The sequence below is a fragment of the Mytilus californianus genome, unplaced genomic scaffold (genome assembly GCF_021869535.1).
Source record: "Mytilus californianus isolate M0D057914Y unplaced genomic scaffold, xbMytCali1.0.p SCAF_5, whole genome shotgun sequence".
In the NCBI taxonomy this organism is placed as follows: domain Eukaryota; kingdom Metazoa; phylum Mollusca; class Bivalvia; order Mytilida; family Mytilidae; genus Mytilus; species Mytilus californianus.
The window spans coordinates 8,858,173-8,876,911 of record NW_026262701.1 but is presented as its reverse complement, the minus strand read 5'-3'; the positions used below and the strand labels follow the sequence as shown (position 1 = coordinate 8,876,911).

Sequence of the window (18,739 nt, the reverse complement as noted above, 5' to 3'; positions counted from 1 at the left end):
AGGTGTCTTTTCGATCAAATGACAATTTACGAATACGATAAAATGAGATGACCAAGAATCTAAATAGAAATGAATACCTTGTATTTGAAATCAAACCTTCTTGATGTCTTTTCACATTTTATCCTTGCCAAATAAACAGGGTTCTGCATATATTTCTGTCTCCAATTAAACGTTTTGAAGGTATCTGGCAATTATTCGCTTTTCGGTATTATACCACGTCACTAGAATATTTTTTATATAAGGTGATCAAGCGATATAAAAAATGAATTAAAAATCACTTTTTGAAACATTGATTTTTCTACCCTTTACACAAGTATTCCCCATTCAAAACTAAAAAGACAAAAAAGTTGGTTCCACTTTGTTTCATAAAAAAAGAACGTATATCAATTGCTACTAATGAAAAACATAAAGATGAAGACATTCATGAGAAAATGTGCACAAACTTTCGACAGTCACGTGAGAATAAGACCAAACCGTATATAGAAGAAAGCATGCCAACTTCAGTACTTACCTATGTTTGTTAACATATCAAGGTACAAACAAACAAACACGATAGTGGAAATCACACGAACTATTTACGAAAAAACACAAGTGCCTCTGTATAGTCAGCACTTCCTGCTATACATGCAATATCAAATTATTTATATTGAAGTAAACAGACATCCAGGAGTAAATATACATATTCCAACAACAGACAGGTGTCTAGGAACACCATATCTGCCTTATAAGAAGAAACTACTATGACATGATGCAAATGTTGCTTACATCATGTCAAACACTTTTACTTCATATGAATTCTCCATTACTTTATCTGAAATCTTTATCATTTGGTTTGAAAACACTATTACATGATACGAATACTTTATTACATGATATGAATACTTCATTGCATGATGTTAATTCTTCATTACTTGATGTGGTTACCATAACAATATGTAATAACTTCATTACGTGATGGGGTTGTTCCATTTTCTAATGTGAAAATTTCATTACACGATGTTAAAATGTCATCATGTCCTATTTCTATAACATTGGAAAAAAAGATATACATTGTAATGTCAAATAGGTATTACGTGGTAAGAAACACATACCGGTGTGACGTTATGTGAACACGTCATCATTTCAACACATCTTTATAAGAACACGGAACCTCTCTGACGTTACCATACATGTATTTATAGAAAGAAAAGGCATAAGGGCATTTAAAAGAAAAAAGGAGGCATATTTTATTATCTTGAAAATTATAGACGATAGCTTGTATTTTATTGAACATTGCAGATATGATTATCATAACAAATTCTACCTGCCTGAACATTTTCATAAAAATAGGACTACCTTCCTAGGAATTATGATCGCTGATATATTCCATTTTCTGTTTGTTACCTTTATATTGAAAACTATCAATTATAGCTGATCAATCGTATTGCAAAAGTTATCATTATGAAAAGTTTTACATGTCTTCAAATGGTCAGCAAAATCGGACTACCGTAAAAGTGATGCTCCCTGAAATATCAAGTTTTTCATTTTTTGGCTATTATCTTGAAAACTATTGAAGATAGCCGATCATTGTTTTTCTAGAAATGATCAGCATGGGGAGTCCACTAATTTGAATAACAAGACTACTTAGAGCTTACTTATTCTAATTGAGCAAGGCAGGCTCCTGATAGCATCTAGTTTAAAGTTGGCAAACTAGATTCGACAATATGGGTTCGGACAACTGGGAATGTCAAGTAAAAATCCGAAAATACTAAACTGTCGGCAAACTGGGATTCGGCTATATGGACTCGGCAATTTGGGATTCGACAATTTGGCATTTGGCAATCTGGCACGAATCGTCAGTCTCCCTCCACAAAAAAAAATTGTTTTCATTAGAGTAGCTTGTTTTTCTTTCACACAAATGTCCACTTTTTTCTTTCTTTTGGGTTGTCACTCCGCTGGGTGGTGTAATGTTACATTGTATGTATTAAATACATTTCTTCCTTATTTTTCGACGTTTGTTCTGACTTGAATCTGCGGTGAATATATAAACCATTCACATACATTTGACTTGTTATTTCACTACGTGCTAATTAATGTGACAGCAATTATCCTTATCACTCAATTATTTCATATGATCTTTTGTTAAATCTCCTGCTCAACTGTAACTTATTTATCTATTCGTTATCAGTAAATTAAAACCATACTAAATAGTTCACATATGTACTTTCACGATACTACAATGTTGGATGTGTACTGATTGATATTTGATTCTTAGATACATGTTTTGATTTTTACTAGTTGTTATTGGCTTTGAACTAGCTGTCAGTAACTTCGAGTACTCTCAGATCTGTACTTAGTGTCTTTTTGTTGTGGGGATGTATAAGTACTCGTCCACGTCCACTCTGTGTTTTTGTTAGATGTATTTCTATTTGTATCCATCTGACGAGTTAAGCCTTTTTCAACTGATTTTTATAGTTTGTTCTTATGTTGTACTGTTACACCACTGTCCCAGGTTAGGGGAGGGTTGGGCGCTCACAAACATGTTTAACTCTGCCACATTCTTTATATGCCTGTCCCAAGTCAGGATCATGTAGTTCAGTGGTTGTCGTTGGTTCATGTCTGTCATATTTTTTTTTCGTAAATTGTTTTGTTATAAATTAGGCCGTTAGTTTTCTCAATTGAATTGTTTAATATTTTTCATGTTAAGTAGGAATAAAATAAACAATCTCGCCATATAGCGGTTGTAAATTTTTTAGACACGAAAAAATTGGAAAATAAATATTCTGATCCGAACAAATCTGCCAGGCCACCACCTCAGAATCAAATGGTAGCCCCTAACAGATCCAAAATAATACCAAGAAAATACAACATATATAACGACAAGTAATGAATTCTCTCCAGAATAGCTTTAAGTGGCAAATTGGTTTCTAGAGTTACAAACAAACATTTCAAACTATATAGATAATATAAAAATAAGGAGATGTGCTTTGATTGCCAATGAGACAACTATCCACTAAAGTTAAAATGAAGTGGTTTTCTCAATTGAATTGTTTAATATTTTTCATGTCAGCCATACAGTATGGGATTTTCTCATTGTTGAAGGCCGTACGGTTGCCTATATGCTTACATCCACTTCATTTTAACTTTGGTGGATAGTTGTCTCATTGGCAATCATAGCACATCTCCTTATTTTTATATTATAAAAAAACAAATTTCAACCACTATATGGTGAGATTGTATATTTTATTCTTAATTAACATGAAATTTATGCTAGAATATTTCTAAAATCTACCAGCCCCGCTCCCCCTCCTCCCTTCTCAAAATCAAATAGTCGTTCCCTTACGTCCGGATCCTGCTAAAACGAAAATGAATATTTTGATTAGTCCTTATTGGTTTTGTAAAGCCGGATTACTCCCAGTTGTAAATACACAAAAGTTTGACGTTCTCATTAAAAATGACCAGCTTGCGGACGTGGTGAAAACACCATTTTTCATGTTTTTTTTCGCCACAAGAACTAATATCATAGAGATGACATTTGACATCACGTATATGCAGTACTAGTATTACGTACTTCAATATTCACATCATATATTAAAGTATTCGCATCATGTTTCATGTTTTTATTTTCTCATCATGTAATGAAATGTTCACATCATGTAATGAAATTTTCACATCAGGAAATGAAACAACCACACAACTTAAGGAAGTAACCATATCACATAACGAAGTAACCACATCAAGTCATGAAGAATTAACATCATGTAATGAAGTATTCAAATCATGTAACAGTTTTTTCATACCGAATGATAAAGATTTCAGATAAAGTGATTGATAATTAATATGAAGTAAAAGTGTTTTGACATGATGTAAGCAACATTTGCATCATGTCATAGTAGTTTCTTTTTATATGCAGTGATGGCGTTCCATAGTATAGGTGTCTTTCCAATAATATAATAAATGAAGCTCTCCTTCTCCCGTTTTTTACACAATAATATAAGGTAAAGGATCAAAGATCTTCCATGAACACGAATTTCCTCACCAAAATATGAATTACATTTGAAAACACTGACAGGGTTCCTGCCTGCATCAGTCCATCGATATGATAATAAGTCAAACTAGTGTTTTTATATCTCAAAACAACCCATTTCAATCAAGTACACTAGCAAAAAGGTTCATAAGCATTTTTACACGGATACGTCGTTTAAAATCCATCACTTTACCACTTTCAGAATGCTCATCAGAAAGGGAGATACTTCTACTAGGTTGCACGATTATTCTCTTAGCAGTGGTAATTATAGGATTCATCATCTCAGTAACGTTTTACAAAAAAGGTATGTACACATTTTCTATTTTGGATCGTTATAAAGCCACACACTTTATACGCCTCATACTAAAGGCATTAGGAACCCATCACCTGACATAAATGCATATTTGTTTTTGTATTTGTACCTTTCCAGAGCATGGTGTTTTTAAAATTAAGAGACCTAAAAGATGCCAAAAAAATATTTTGAAAGCACATTCAAAACATGTTTCCCATACCAAGCCTGACTATAGAACCTTTTAGTATGAACATAAAACGCCTTTTGTAACTATTTAAGTCCTAAAATACAAAAATATCTAAATCAGAAAGTGTAGCCGTAATCTACAAGAAGGTCAAAAGTAAGTCAAACATACAGCTGCTTATAGTGTGAATAAAAAGTAAGGAGATGTGGTATAATTGCAAATAAGATAACTATCCATCAAAGATCAAATATTATTTTCGTTTGTTATGTTTGGTTGTTGTCTCATAATTTTATTCGACATCTCCACCTTTAATTAACATAGTAAAAAGTAAAATCACAAAAATACTGAAATCCGAGGAAAATTCAAAAAGGAAAGTCCATTATCAAATGGCAAAATCAAAAGCTTAAACACATCAAACGAATGAATAACAACTGTCATAATCCTGACTTGGTACAGGCATTTTCTTATGTAGAAAATGGTGGATTGAATCTGGTTTTATAGCTATCTAAACCTCTGACTTTATCTCATCAAATTCTATTATATTGACAACGATGCGTGAACAAAACAAAGAGACACAATAGGTAAAAATGTCAAAAATAGGGGTACAGCAGTCAACATTGAGTTATCATCTTAATCACTATAAAAACAAACAACTTCTTGAAATTAATCACACACATATATCCATGACTTAAACAAAATAGATTAAATTGTTATTTTTTCTTCTTATTCTTCTTCTAATGATGATATGTCGATGGCTCCCTCTTAATAAGTGTTCATTTATAAGTTGTTTAGATATTTGTGTGTTTGCTATGACATCACAGATTTCAATGAAAGTTTAAAAAAAAAAAACTAAATAAATACAGCAGGGATAAAGAAATCGTAGATTTTTTCAAACCCTAAATTATCACAACTATAGATGAATATTGTTGAAGTAAGTTTCCACATGTAGTAGTTACACAAAAAAGCGGTATTAACACCTAGTTATTTACGAATATATAATTTATTAGCTAACAGGTTTAGTAGTTATCTTTTAATCTTAGAATGAATGATGGATAAATTTCATATCAGCAGGTTAAATAATTAGAGCTTGCTTGGTGTAACTTCAAGCTTTCTTTGATACGGTATACTTATTAATGTTTTGCTTGCACTTGTGGCTTTTGTGATTTACTAGTATTATACCGTTATTATAGAGGTAAAGCGTTTCCTGTACTCATTTTCAGATGTATAATCTTTCAAGTACGTAACAGAGAATTTATAAGAAATATAGATTCGTCACCGATAATCTATGTGCGACGTCAGTCGCTAATTGGTTATCGTTTCCAAATCCACTTTTTCTTTAGTTTAACTGTTTTCTTGCAAAACGACTGTTTATTTTACTATTTTACGTTTTTACCATTAATCAAGGGATTTACATGAAGATAATTTCATTTTTTGTCTATTTTGGTCTGTTATAGTCGGGAATGATTGTATCCACACGGCTCACATCTATGTTTTGGCATCTAACAAGCAATTAAAGTTAAATATGTACCAAGTTCGTAATAAATAATGACATTTTGGTATACATAGATATAAGAAGATGTGGTATGAGTGCCAATGAGACAACTCTCCATCCAAGTCAAAATTTATAAAAGTAAACCATTATAGGTCAAAGTACGGTCTTCAACACGGAGCCTTGGCTTTTTTACATTCAAAGTGCGTTAACAAATTAATTATGATTTTTGTCCACATCACGAGCTTTACGCGAGAGAATCGTTAGGGCAACTTGAATGCTAGTTTGGTTTCATAAATGTCCAGTACGACTGTATCTATTAAATTTGAATAGAGAGAAAAGAGTGATAATTGTTATCATTCCTTCCTTTTTTAATCTTATATAATTCCAGGTATAATTGTTATAAAGTGGAAAAAAGAAAGGTAAGATTTTAATCAATTTATTTGGTTTCTAATTATAAAAACATCACAACCTTCTTCAATGGTCATTTGAAAACGGTGTGCCTGTTTTATTTAGGTACTTTTAGTTTTTGTGATTATAAATAAAGGCAACAGTAGTATACCGCTGTTCGAAACTCATAAATCGATAGAGATAAAAACAAATCCGGGTTACAAACTAAAACTGAGGGAAACGCATCAAATATAAGAGGAGAACAACGACACAACAAAAACACAACATTAAAATGTAACACACACAGAAACGAACTATAATATAACAATGGCCATTTTCCTGACTTGGTACAGGACATTTTAAGAAAAAAATGGTGGGTTGAACCTGGTTTTGTGGCATGCCAAACCTCCCGCTTTTATGGCAATAAACGTGATAAATGTTTATCACGTATTCATTTTTCTTCATTAGCATGGATGTAGTGAATAAACTCATCATATATACCAGAATTAAAATTGTGTACATCAGACGCGAAATATGTATCGTTCGTTAACATTACTACTTCAGGCTGGGTGTCGGGACTGATGTACTGTTAGTATTTAATGAAACCATATGCGAAATAACCATTTGTATGGTTTAGATTTTCATTTGGACTAGTCGGGACTGATGCACTGTTAGTATTTAATGAAACCATATGCGAAATAGCCATTTGTATGGTTTAGATTTTTCATTTGGACTAGTCGGGACTGATGCACTGTTAGTATTTAATGAAACCATATGCAAAATAGCCATTTGTATGGTTTAGATATTTCATTTGGACTATAAATCTTTATGTTACACATGTAATTACACAAAAAAAAACTAGTGCTACAAAAAAATTGAATTATAAAAATACCAAACTCCAAGTTAAATTCAAATCGGAAAGTCCCTTATCAAATGGCAAAACCAAAAGCTCAAAACACATCAATCGAATGGAAAACAACTGTCATATTCCTGACCTGGTGCAGGCATTTCCTTATGTAGAAAATGGTGGATTAAACCTGGTTTTATAGCTAGCTAAACCTCTCACTTGTATGACAGTCGCTTAAATTCCATTATATTGACAACAAAGCGTGAACAACTCACCCCCTTCCCAGATGAACGGTGATATAAGAACGTTAAGGCTGTTTTGGGGTTAACGCGTAAGCTTGTGAATCATCGATATACGAGATTTAAACATCGATAAACTACTGTGGCCTTATTTTAGAAGATTTGTTTATCTGTTTGTCCTTGTTTGGCTTTTGAACCCCGGTGACAAGCATGTCTCATTTTCTTGGTTTATATCATTTAATTTCAAAATATACATGTGCGCCACTATTGTTGTATTCCGAGATTGATGAACGAATTTCCTCTCGAGTTTTCCCTTATTTTACCGTCCATTGGTAGAGCATGCAGTGAGTGTAAATATTTTCCGTTCCAAAATGTATTATATGTCATTAATCATTATCTACCATTATCAACCTGCGACAGGTAAAAATATTGGTATGAATACTAATATATTATAAATACCTTACGCATTTAGCACACGGGTTTTTTAAAGTCTCAAACAATATTTTTTAATATGTAAAAATCGTTATTTGGAAGGTCTGACTATAGAAATTGCAATTCGTAGTAAATCTTGGAATCTCACACATACCCTACATCATTAATTCCTGAAAAATGAGATTTTAGAAAATGACAAATCCGCCTTTCTCTCGCATGAGAATGCTTGATTTCGTGCATGAAAAATCTTACTAAATGCGAAGAACGACATTGATAATATTATAAAAACAACGTTGATGATATGAAAGCGCTTGACATTTTTTTATCAAGAATTTAATAGATTTTAGTTCGGTAGATTAGTGTTTCAACTGACAGTAAATATTCCAATTCATACAGTTTTTTCTCAATGACAAAAAGAAAAAAAACATCTTGCTAAAATCTTCAATTTCATTTTCCGATACAATGATAACATTTGAATCGATAACCGACATTCCTTTGAGTGGTTGCGTCTCATATATCCCAGTAAATTTGAAATTAAGAATACTACCGAAATAAGAAGGTGTGCTTTATATCTTTATATTTTCCTCGATACAAACGCAGATAGACGACCTCAACAAGAACTCTGTAATTATCAACTTCCTGTATATATTTCTGAGCATTTACATAACATCTGCGTAGCAGAGGTCTGCTCCTGACACAAACGTTGCTTAAACAGAGTTATTAAAATATTGACTGACATTGATACCAGTAATTCATGAGTTGTACGGTCACTATCACGAATTGGTTGACCCATACGATATACATGTGTCTCATATAACTACCGACATGTTTTTGCGGTCTTAGATCTGAAGATAACAGAATAGTATTTATATTATTTATATTATTTAGTTTAGATAATAATTATTGAGATTTTTACTAATTCATTGATAATTCTTTTAATCCATTTTTAACCAATTTGGTGAAGTTTGAAATGGGGAATATGTCAAAGAGACAACAACCCGACGAAAGAGCAGAAAACAGCTGAAGGCCACCAATGGGTCTTCAACACAGCGAGAAAATCGTGTATGCTTTTAAACGTATTTTGTTTTTTTTTTACTTTGCAGTTTCGTGTATGTACGAATTTGTGTATATATTTGAATATGTAAAGCGCTTAGAGTAATTGTAGTGTTAAATAAGGTTGCATTTCTGTAAATATAGACAATGCAATTTCCCATAGGAACTCCCTTTACGGCTAAAAATGTACCACTATTACTATGAAGTTTCGTGAAAAATTATATCCTAGAATTGAATGTTGATATTCACTACTATTTTATTCAAAGGTAAAAACATAGGGCTGTGCGGCATATTTTCAAAATTTATATGCCCCGAACTTCTAAGAGTTTAAACTTATACTAAAGTTCTGTACTACCCCTACCTTCACTTTAGGTGACCCTCAGAATTCAAAATTCCCTGCAACCATGTGTAAATATACTGGTAACATTCCCAAGTTATGTCTCTATGAGATGAAACGTAGAGATCATATCTGGGAATCAGTACGTAAACCAACAAAATATCTATGAATATTATATATCTCCCCAAAAGAGGCGTGGTTTGTGAAACGGCTGTATTTACAAAGTGCAACCTAAAATGCCTTGTAATAATAATAATAATAATAATAGTGGTGTGCATTTGTTAACTACTGTTGCCTGTAAATAAGTAAAATTAAATTTAGTGTTTATTACCGTCGTTGATGTATTATAACGAAAAGAACGAAGAAAAAAAAAAGGTTAATAACAATGGTAAAAACAATCACAGAGTATACACGAAAATAATGTATAAGTTAACAGAAAATAAAATACCTACATTGAAATGAATTTTCAAATAATATGAAAACACCTTCCGTTATCAGAAAGAAAGTGTGAGAAATATTGAAACCATTGATTCCGGATTTAGATAATGTTTAAAAGAGATATTTAAGATACAAAAATGCCATTCAAACTCATAAATTGACAACGTCATGTCAAAAAACGAAAAAGACTAAAAGACAAACAAAAGTATAAAAAACATTACATATAAAGCTAAAGACTGAATGAAACGAACCCCACAAAATGTCGGGGAAGAATTCAGGTGCTCCGGAAGTGTAATTTAGTAGATCATGCTCCGTATGTTGCACCCGTCGAGTTGCTCATATAAGTACAAACCAGTTGGTATTCGGAAGGTCAAGTTTGGGGAAAAGAGGATGGGATTGTGCTAACGACAATTTGAACATATTTGTCGTTATCTGTGAAACAGATATGCTTTAACAATCCACTAACTCATGACAGCGTCCGTTACATTTTCGAAGGGATGATTGATTTCAACTTCACGCTTGGTTAGATATCGTCCTTGTCTAATTCGGTAGGTCACATTCGGGTAAAGGAGACAGGAGTGTAGTTACGACATTATGAACATATCCGCTCTCATCTGTAAAACAGATATTCAATTACGGTCAACCAACTCGTAATGACGCCCGTCAAACAACGAAGGGATTATTTCAACTTTAACACTTGGAACTCTTGGTTTAATAACTTCCTTGTGAACAGCAACCTCTATTAAGGAAATCATGAAAGGAAATGCAAGCCCTGAAATATCGTATCAACTGGGAGATATAAACTACAAATGCAGGAGCTGCTGGAATGTTTCTGTATAGAAATGGAAAGTTCACAATCATCACTTTTGTCATAAAGTTTTGTTCTCAACCAAGCCTCATGTCAATTTCTATATGTAAGTCAAGGATCTGCTTACGCTTCTAAAGCACCTGAGATCATCCCCAGTTTTTAGTGGGGTTCGTGTTGCTCAGTCTTTAATTATCTATGTTGTGTTTTGTGTTCTATTGTTTGTGTGTTGGTCTTTTCTTTTTTAGCCATGGCGTTGTCAGTTTATTTTCGACTTATGTGTTTGAATGTCCCTCTGGTATCTTTCGCCTCTCTTTTTCAAGATATGAGGAAAGCTTAACTGTATCTATTGTATCCTTAATTCAAGTTCGATGGGATAGATGCGTTCAACATGTCTAAAACTGGAAATGATGTAAATAAATCGTATATAGGAAAGTCTATATCTTTAAATAAAAAAGTTTCTATCTGAAAAAAAACTTAAAACGTCTACCCATTTTTGAAACCCACCAAACTATAGACATTTCCTTTACATACATGTACAAGTGTATCTAAATGTACGGTAAAATGAAAAATTCAAATAATATTGTAATTTGATGCAACCGATGTGCTTTAATTTTCTTGATATTCCATCTTCAGGAACGCTCAAACTCTAAAATTTTAAAGCAAGGAATGTAGAAATACTTGACGAGCTATATGATCAAAGGGGGCATAAAAAGAATTGCCGAACCCATCTACGACAAATTAATATTATATTCCAATTGTGATGTTTACCCTAAATACTAGTTAGTATTAGTATATCTTTTTAAACAGCCAGAAACCGATCCCAAAATGCCGGTAAAAGCAATTTTACAACTCGCCAAGAGATTTTTTCAAATCCTGAAAAATGAAGGTTCGAGCTACTTTGCCGAAAAACTGTTCATTTATCATATCGAAAATTTGTTGTTAGATCACACCAAAAAACGGTATATCTGGGTTTGCCATATACGTAATCTAGCAGTTACTGCAACAACTGCTGCTGCTAGTACCATATATTTACGGAAAATTGTCACCTAGGCAGTTTTTAACAGGCTTTGCCAACAAGGAATTCGGCCAGGAAGACTTTACATTTGCCCAGTATTGACCAAGGTACATAGACGTGCATGTATTTGTTGGACTGTTGTTCACTGAGTGTCTCGAACTGGCGCCGAATTTGGTTCAACGATGAGTCTTGTTTTGTTCTCCAAAGATGTGATGAACGAATCTTGCATACAGGTGTTGAATTTGGCGTTTTCGTTTTGCCCTGCTATGTGCAGAACGTTGACAGATTGGTGTATGATGTGTCATTATGTTGGCAGCAATATCCTTCACCTGCAGGCAAAACCTAGTGCGTGTCTGGACAACGTATGGACATAGACTCATGACAAATTCTTTTCATTGTACCATATGTTTTGTTCCCGAAAGTAATTCCCAGCACCACCGACTCCCCCTTTTAACGAAAAAATGATTACAATTTTCTTGAGCTGTTCAGATTTTAACCCTAAACTATACATACATGTATTTTATATAAGGGCAACAGCAGTTTATTGATGTTCAAACCAAGTTAGCAAAAAAACAATAAATTGCATGAAATCAAAAAGACCGGGCGCGTTGACAGGGTTAGTGTCGCCTGTTATGCATGCATCATCCGCCATGCGGATCTACTCAGACAAAATGTCAAAATATGGAAAAGAAAAAAAGACATTCCTTGAAAGAGCAAATCAGACGACATTGTACAGTGTACAATATATTTAGGCCTCTTTTTAATCTGATTAAATTATGTCGATGAAGGCGAGACATATGTTTATGTCCAATCAAAAAGTTTTTCTGAGTTCAATTTGATTGGTGAATTTCTATGTATAAATCTTCAGTATGTAGTACAGTGTTAAAAGAGAAACTCTTTCAACAAAGGCAGAATAGTACAAAGGGGACATTCAAAACTCATAAAAAGAAGCTAAAGTGACAACGCCATGGACAATACAAAAGACGACGAAAAGACAAAAAGTCCACAATACACCACACAGAAAGCTTAGCGCTGAACATTTTTTGATTGTTTAGATGTATGCAACCTTGATTTTAAAGTCTTAAACCTTTATCAATGAAGAATAATATTTTCATGGTTTAATCAATTCTCATATTTTGCGATGAAAACAACCATTTAGACTATTGGCCAAACTGTTATTTTTTTCTGCTTTACTTGTTTTGAATTTACCTTCATAAGAACCGTTAAAGCCTAATAATGGCTTTCAGTTTTTGAGAGTTAGAGTTGCTGATTAAAATAAAAACAGAAAAACGTTTTTTTTTTTTAATTTGTCAAATTCATGAATTAGATATTAAGGATGTACACCTCAGAGGAGCCAAAAATTTCTAGAATTAAACTTTTTTTCTTAAACTGATTTTTGGGTTTATATGACTGTAAAAAAATAATTGGTGAAGAAAAAATCATAGGGTGGTGCACTTTTTTTTAGCTCACCTGGCCCAAATGGGCCAAATGAGCTTTTCTCATCACTTGGCATCCGTCGTCCGTCGTCGTCTGTTTACTTTTACAGAAATCTTCTCCTCTGAACCAATGGGCCAAATTTAACCAACCTTGGCCAAAATCATCATTGGGGTATCTAGTGTAAAAAATGTGTCCGATGACCCGGCCCGTCAACCAAGATGGCCGCAATGGCTAAAAATAGAACATAGGGGTAAAATGTAGATGTTGGCTTATATATCTGAAACCAAAGCATTTGGAGTAAATTGTTCATCAGGTCAAGATCTATCTGCCCTGAAATTTCCAGACGTATCAGACAACCCGTTGTTGGGTTGCTGCCCCTGAATTGGTAAATTTAAAGAAATTTTGCAGTTTTTGGATATTATCTTCGATATTATTATAGATAGAGATAAACTGTAAACAGCAATAATGTACAGCAAATTGATCTACAAATAAGTCAACATGACCAAAATGGTCTATCGACCCCTTAAGGAGTTATTGCCCTTTTTAGTCAATTTTTAACAATTGTTTGTAAATTTTTGTAATCTTTTACAAAAATCTTCTCCCCTGAAACTACTGAGTCAATTTTAACCAAACTTGGCCACAATCATTATTAGGGTATCTAGGTTAAAAAATGTGTGCAATGACCCTGCCCGCCAACCAAGATGCCCGACATGGCTAAAATTAGAACATAGAGGTAAAATGCAGATTTTGGCTTATATCTCTGAAACTAAAGCATAAAGAGCAAATCTGACTCGGATAAATATGTTCATCAGGTCAAGACCTATCTGCCCTGATATTTTCAGACAAATTAGACAACCCGTTGTTGGGTTGCTGCCCCTGAATTGGTAATTTTAAGTAAATTTTGCCGTTTTTGGTTATTATCTTGAATATTAATATAAATAGAGATAAACTGTAAACAACAATAATGTTCAGCAAAGTAAGATCTACAAATAAATTAACATGACTGAAATAGTCAATTGACCCCTTAGGGAGTTATTGCCCTTTAAAGTCAATTTTTAACAATTTTTTGTAAATTTTTGTTATCTTTTACAAAAATCTTCTCTTTTGATACTACTGAGACAAATTTAACCAAACTTGGCCACAATCATCATAAGGGTATCTAGTTGTAAAAATGTGTCCGATGACCCCACCTGCCAACCAGCATGGCCGACATGGCTAAAAATAGAACATAGGGGTAAAATACATTTTTTGTCTATTATTTTTTGAACTGTTATAAATAGAGAAAATCTGAAATGAGCAAAAATGTTCAGAATAATGAGCTCTACCAATTGTCCATATACGTCAAAACTGTTAGGAGTTATTGCCAATAAACGACAAATTTTACTTTTTTTTCATTTTTGCCTTTTAAAAACTATGATATTTAGAGAGAACTTTTTTTTACCGTTATGCCTTATATGATTTAAATTATAATAGATAAATGAACACTTTAAATCACAAAAATGATCAGCAAGGCAAGACCTATTAAAAAGTCAAATTTTGCCGATATAGTTAGTAGACTGTCACTCTTCATAGGAGTAATTGCCCTTAAATGAGGATTTTTGTAACCCTCTTCTGTGTTTTGAGCAAAAACTAAAGACGATAGAGAGAAACTAAACAGACTAAAAGATCAGTAATACAAGATCAACAAAATAGAGATTTTTGTCGTGAAGTCTATTCTCGTCTACAATATTGAAGAGTGTCCTTTGTTTGATATGCACATAGACCAAGACATAGAGCCTCTAGTTTGCATCGGCCATTTGAAAGTACCCAATTTTGATGATTTTCCCATTTTTCATCAATTTTTACCCATTTTTGGGGTATTATTATGAAAAAAATTCACAGTTTCACGATTAAACTTTTTTCATACTTTCACTAAAGATGAAGTGGACCAATTTGAATAAATTTAACTCAAAAACATTATAGATAGGTGTTAATATAAGAAAGTTTTATAAAATTTTGTTGCTTTTTCAAATTTCCTATGCTGTCAATTTTGTAAATTTGGGATTTTTCTCTTTTTTTAGAACAAAAAGCATATTATTTCAACTGCTTTTTTATAAATGATTGAAAAAAAACATATCTGAGAAATTCAAAAAGAAAAAAATGATATGGGAAGTACATATTTTTGGTAAAATCATTTTTTTATACCCCTCACCCATTTTCTCAACATTTTTGCTAAAGAGACTGACTTGATAAGTTATAAAATTTTAAAATTTTATTACTCAAAAACTACTTATTGTAAATTCACAATTTTTTCACAGAGTTAAGTTTGGTTATAATATTTTTTAAATTCATTGATATTTTCCACTTGTATCACATGTTTTGAAAATAATTTCAGAACGAGATTTCAACGAGACTGAAACGTCAGAGGAATACATCCTTAATAATCAAAATTAAATATGAAATACACATACATCTCATGTAATAGATTGATTTACTGGAAGTTCACTTGAGCAATATTTGGCTGTCAATGGTAGATATTCTTATTACATTTTTTTTTTATAGTATAACCTTCAAGTCCAACATTATCCACCTAAGTTGTAATTATGAAAACGAAATTGTTTGAACATTTCGTTCTGATGGCCTGACAAATGGCAGTCCGATTAATTTCCCATTGAAAAATTGGAGTGGACATACAAAGTGCATAGTTCATGTATCCTATGCAATTCATATATATATATATATATATATATATATATATATATATATATGGTATAATAGTTTATGGATATGTTTATAAACATAAAAGGTGAAAAATGCACTTTTTAGGAAGAAGAAAGCATTCATTTATGATATGGCAATATTTTCAGAATATACCAAGATACAATGAAGACAACAACAGAACATGCTTATGATTTGACAACAGATACCAATATGTACGAAACTGTATAAAGCTGATCCAACTTGTATACTTACCTTCCTGCTGTTTATAATACGCTACTATATATTAACATTTCACATAATTTTACAATATCTCATAAATAGTCAATACCTCAAAAATTAAAAGAAACATATTTTTACCGTTGCACTATTTTATTATTTATAAAGATTTATGAATAAAATTTGAAATTAGAACAAAGGTTTGCAATTTTGTATTGTTTTAACTTATCATAGCTAGCGCCAGAGAACAAATTTTATCAGTTCAAACAAGGAGCATGTACAGGAGACATTTAACAGAATTTTTATTAAAACAAAAATGTATGGATGAAACATCTTTGGTTATTTATATAAAGTGTCAAATTCTTCAGGAATTGGATTCTGAATTTATAGATGTTACATGTCAGAATTTGAATTACGATTACTAGATATATTCTTGAGAAAAAAAAATTAGCTAAACACCTTTTCTTGTTTGAATAAAAAATGTCTGTAATAGTCTTCACTTTGTTTTCATTCGTACGATGTGTTTGATCTTTTGATTTTACCATTTTATAATTACATTAGATGTATGTTTCATTATTATACGTTATTTTGATTGGCTAACAGCAATCTCGCGTCATTCTTTATTTCAAAATGAATTGCATGAATTGAAACATGATGACACACGTTTCCACAATAAAATGCACAGGTTTATAAAAGAAAAACTTGATAGTAATCATGTTAATTCATGATCATAGTGAAAAAATGTAATTATAAGTATTGAATGCTTCTTTTGGTAATTTCATAGGGTTGTAAAAGCGTTGACCGTGTGTACATTTTTAGAATGAAGCGCTTCCACGTTTCATACAAAATGTACTTCGGTCAACGCTTTTACACCCCAATGAATTTACAAAAAGAAGCATTCAATTCTTAAATAAAGGACTTTACGTTTTGAATTTCCCTTAGAGTTCCGTATTTTTGTTATTTTACTTTTTACCAGAATTTACCACTAGTACTAGAAGAGAGGGAAAAGATACTAAAGGAACATTCAAACTCATAAGTCGATAACTAAACTAACAACGTCATGGCAAGCACGAAAAAGACCGAAAGACAAACAATAATCAATACACAACATAGAAAACTTAAGACTGAGCAACACAAACCCGTGCAAAATCATGGAGTGATCTCAGGTGATCTGAAAGTATAAGCAGATCCTTCCCCACATTTGGCATCCATTGTGTTGCTCATTTTAGTACAAACCCGGTTATAAATCTAATTCGTTAGGTCACATTTGGTGAAAAGGAGAACGGGATTGTTGTTACCTCGATTGGAACATATCCGTCATCATCTGTGAAACAGATATTTAATAAAAGTCAACCAACTCGTAATGGTATCCGTAAAATTTTCGCAGAGATGTTTTCAACTTCACCACTCGGGATTTTTCAAGGGATTCTAGTAAATAAAATTAAGTTTGAAACGGTCATCTTGATCTTAACATTATCTGAAAAGTCTGAACAATAAACTATTCAGTCTTCCAGGCAATTTTCATACTTGTCCACCACTTTACATTCAGTACTGTTTTTAAAATTCGATTGCAGCCAATTCAGTACTGTTTGTAACCTTTTCAGACGATTCAGTATAATGTCGATGTATACAGGTACAAGGATTGTTGTAACGACAATTGCAACATATCCGTTGTCATCTGTGAAACATATATTCCATTACGGTCAACCAACTCGTGATGGCGTCCGTAAAATTTTCGAAGGATTGATTTCAACTTCACAGCTTGGAACACTTGGTTCATTAGCTTCCTTTTGAGCAGCAACCATGTATCAATGAAACCATGATGGGAAATGCAATCTCTAGAATATCGTTTCAATTGAGAGATATGTACTCCATTTGCAGGCGCTGATGAAATGTTGCTACATAGAAAATTCACAATTTGGAAACATAAATCATCTCTTGTGTCGTAAAGTTTTGTTTTTACCCGACTCTCATTGTTAATTTCTAGATGCAAGTCATTATATGAGGCAGACTGTATCTGTTGTAACCTTTCTTTCAAGTTCGATTGGATAGTTGCGTTCAACATAGTCACAAAACTATTTATTTAGTGAGAGGACATAATCTTTATAGCGGAAAGGAATGTTTAAGGATAAGGCTAGCGTCTTTCCATTCTTCTGGAAAGCTCCTGTATGAATTCAGCTCCATAGAAATAAAAGAAAAAAAAAGATAAAAAGTCGGCTAGTAGAGGAGTACAATTTGTTCCAATGGGAATGTCGATTGTTTGTCCTCCAAACGTAACAAATATGTTGTCAATAATCAAGAAGTGAAGCATCTTGAAAATGTCAGCTTCAGAGATTTTTGTTCTGTGAATCAGAGCGATATTCTTTAATAAAGTACGATGTATCCCTCCCTAAGACAAGATACTTGTATTTGATTGACCAATCTTTTTTTATGAAAGAAACAAGACAAATTTCATTTCATTTGTCTTTTAGGTTAGAATAATTGACTGAAATACTCAAACTGACTCTGACTTTATTAGTCTTGTATGATTTTTAATTTTAGTTCATTTATATGTTTTGGAGTTTAGTATGACGTCCATTTTCACTGAACTAGTACACATTTTTGTTTAGGGCCAGCTGAAGCTGGCCTCCGGGTGCGGGATTTTCTCGCTGTGTTGAAGACCCATTGGTGGCCTTCGGCTGTTTTCTGCTCTTTGGTCGGGTTGTTGTCTCTTTGACACATTCCCCATTTCCATTCTCAATTTTATTAATAATTCATTGTTCAGTCTTTTAAGAGCTATTTAGATCAAAATGGCCGTTTCAGATCAAAATGCGTTAACTACTAATAGTAAAACAAGTAAGTTTGCAGTTATACTAG

At 32.6% G+C, this 18,739-nt stretch overlaps 1 protein-coding gene across 2 annotated transcripts in view; it reads left to right on the top strand.

Moving 5' to 3' along the window:
* Positions 1-16,358, top strand: part of LOC127700609 (uncharacterized) — a 56,863-nt gene extending 40,505 nt beyond the window's left edge. The window contains exons 5-7 of one of the 2 annotated variants that reach the window (XM_052204159.1): positions 4,209-4,310; positions 6,363-6,393; positions 15,814-16,358. In XM_052204159.1, coding sequence (XP_052060119.1) covers positions 4,209-4,310; positions 6,363-6,393; positions 15,814-15,895 — 215 coding nt within the window. In that variant the 3' untranslated portion in view covers positions 15,896-16,358. The remainder of the gene's footprint in view (positions 1-4,208; positions 4,311-6,362; positions 6,394-15,813) is intronic. The other variant, XM_052204160.1, reaches the window with a different exon arrangement.
* The last annotated feature ends 2,381 nt before the right edge of the window (positions 16,359-18,739 follow it).